The 1,248-nt window shown below is 38.9% G+C and overlaps 1 protein-coding gene across 1 annotated transcript; it reads left to right on the top strand.

Moving 5' to 3' along the window:
• Window positions 1-222: 222 nt before the first annotated feature.
• Window positions 223-1,095, top strand: LOC111670779 (ATP-dependent chromatin remodeler CHD5-like; the record flags this gene model as incomplete). Its single annotated transcript, XM_023427662.1, has 3 exons — window positions 223-364; window positions 609-740; window positions 978-1,095. Coding segments are annotated over 3 exons (392 nt in total), but the record flags the coding sequence as incomplete, so codon positions are not given.
• Between the last annotated feature and the right edge of the window lie 153 nt (window positions 1,096-1,248).

The raw sequence follows: 1,248 nt of genomic DNA, 5'->3' as shown, positions 1-1,248 counted from the left end.
TTTTTTTTTTTAATTTGAACAAATAAGAAAATGTAAAAAATAAATGCTAAAATATTCGTATGGTCTGTAGAAGCTTATATCTATATACATTTCTTTTTTTTGTTTATGCCAATACTGTATATGTTTTACACAGCTGCAATACTGTGCAGTTGTCACTAACTGTGTGACTCAACTTTCCTCACTCCTCCCGACTCAATCTGATCTCTGTCCTCTGAACTTTAGGAAATATTACAAGTTTATTCTGACGCGAAACTTTGAGGCTCTGAACTCCAAAGGTGGAGGGAACCAAGTGTCCCTCCTTAACATTATGATGGACCTGAAGAAGTGCTGCAACCATCCCTACCTGTTCCCCGTGGCTGCTGTGGTAAGGCAGCAGAGTTAAATAATAATATACAGTATATCGCAATACTGAGGACAGAATATACTTAAGTAGATTAAATGTTTCTGGTGTTTCTCCAAAGAAACTGTGGCTGTGTTTTACATTATTGTAAATAGTGTTGTTGACCTCATCTGCTAGGAAACTGTGTATCCTGTCAATCAGAGTTACTGTCGAATGTATTCATATATTTCTCCGGTTGATGCCTGGAATCGTTTTTCTGTCTCCGCAGGAAGCTCCTGTATTACCCAATGGTTCTTATGATGGCAACCTACTGGTGAAGTCCTCAGGAAAACTGACACTGCTTCAGAAAATGCTGAAGAAACTCAAAGATGAAGGACACAGAGTTCTCATTTTCTCTCAGGTAATAGTCAAATAAATATTGCATCTTGGCTGGAGGTCATAGCTTTCTCTGATCAGTGGCCACAAAACACAGAAAATCCAGCCATCCATATTTTAGCCTTTCCAATGTCAGTGCCAGTTGAAGGTGATAAATCAACCGATACTCCAGATATTTTATCAAAAATCATCTGTAGTGAACATTCAGACTTTTCTTAATTTCAACAATTCCAATTAGTTTGATCTCTTTTTTTTTTTACAGATGACAAAGATGTTGGATCTGCTTGAGGATTTTTTGGAGTTTGAGGGTTATAAATACGAACGTATTGACGGAGGAATAACTGGAGGCCTAAGACAGGAGGCCATTGACCGCTTCAATGGTGAGTTTGTTAATCCACAATCTGGCTGGGTGAGTTTGTGAAAATGCATGTTTTCTTCCATCTGCCTTTCACTTGCTCTCACATATTCCCACACACACACACACACGCGCACACACACACACACACACACACACACACACACACACACACACA

Source organism: Seriola lalandi, unplaced genomic scaffold (genome assembly GCF_002814215.2).
Source record: "Seriola lalandi dorsalis isolate HSWRI2012SDOR001 ecotype SW California unplaced genomic scaffold, Sedor1 jcf7180002006169, whole genome shotgun sequence".
Lineage (NCBI taxonomy): Eukaryota > Metazoa > Chordata > Actinopteri > Carangiformes > Carangidae > Seriola > Seriola lalandi.
This window is presented reverse-complemented; position numbering and strand designations above follow the sequence as displayed.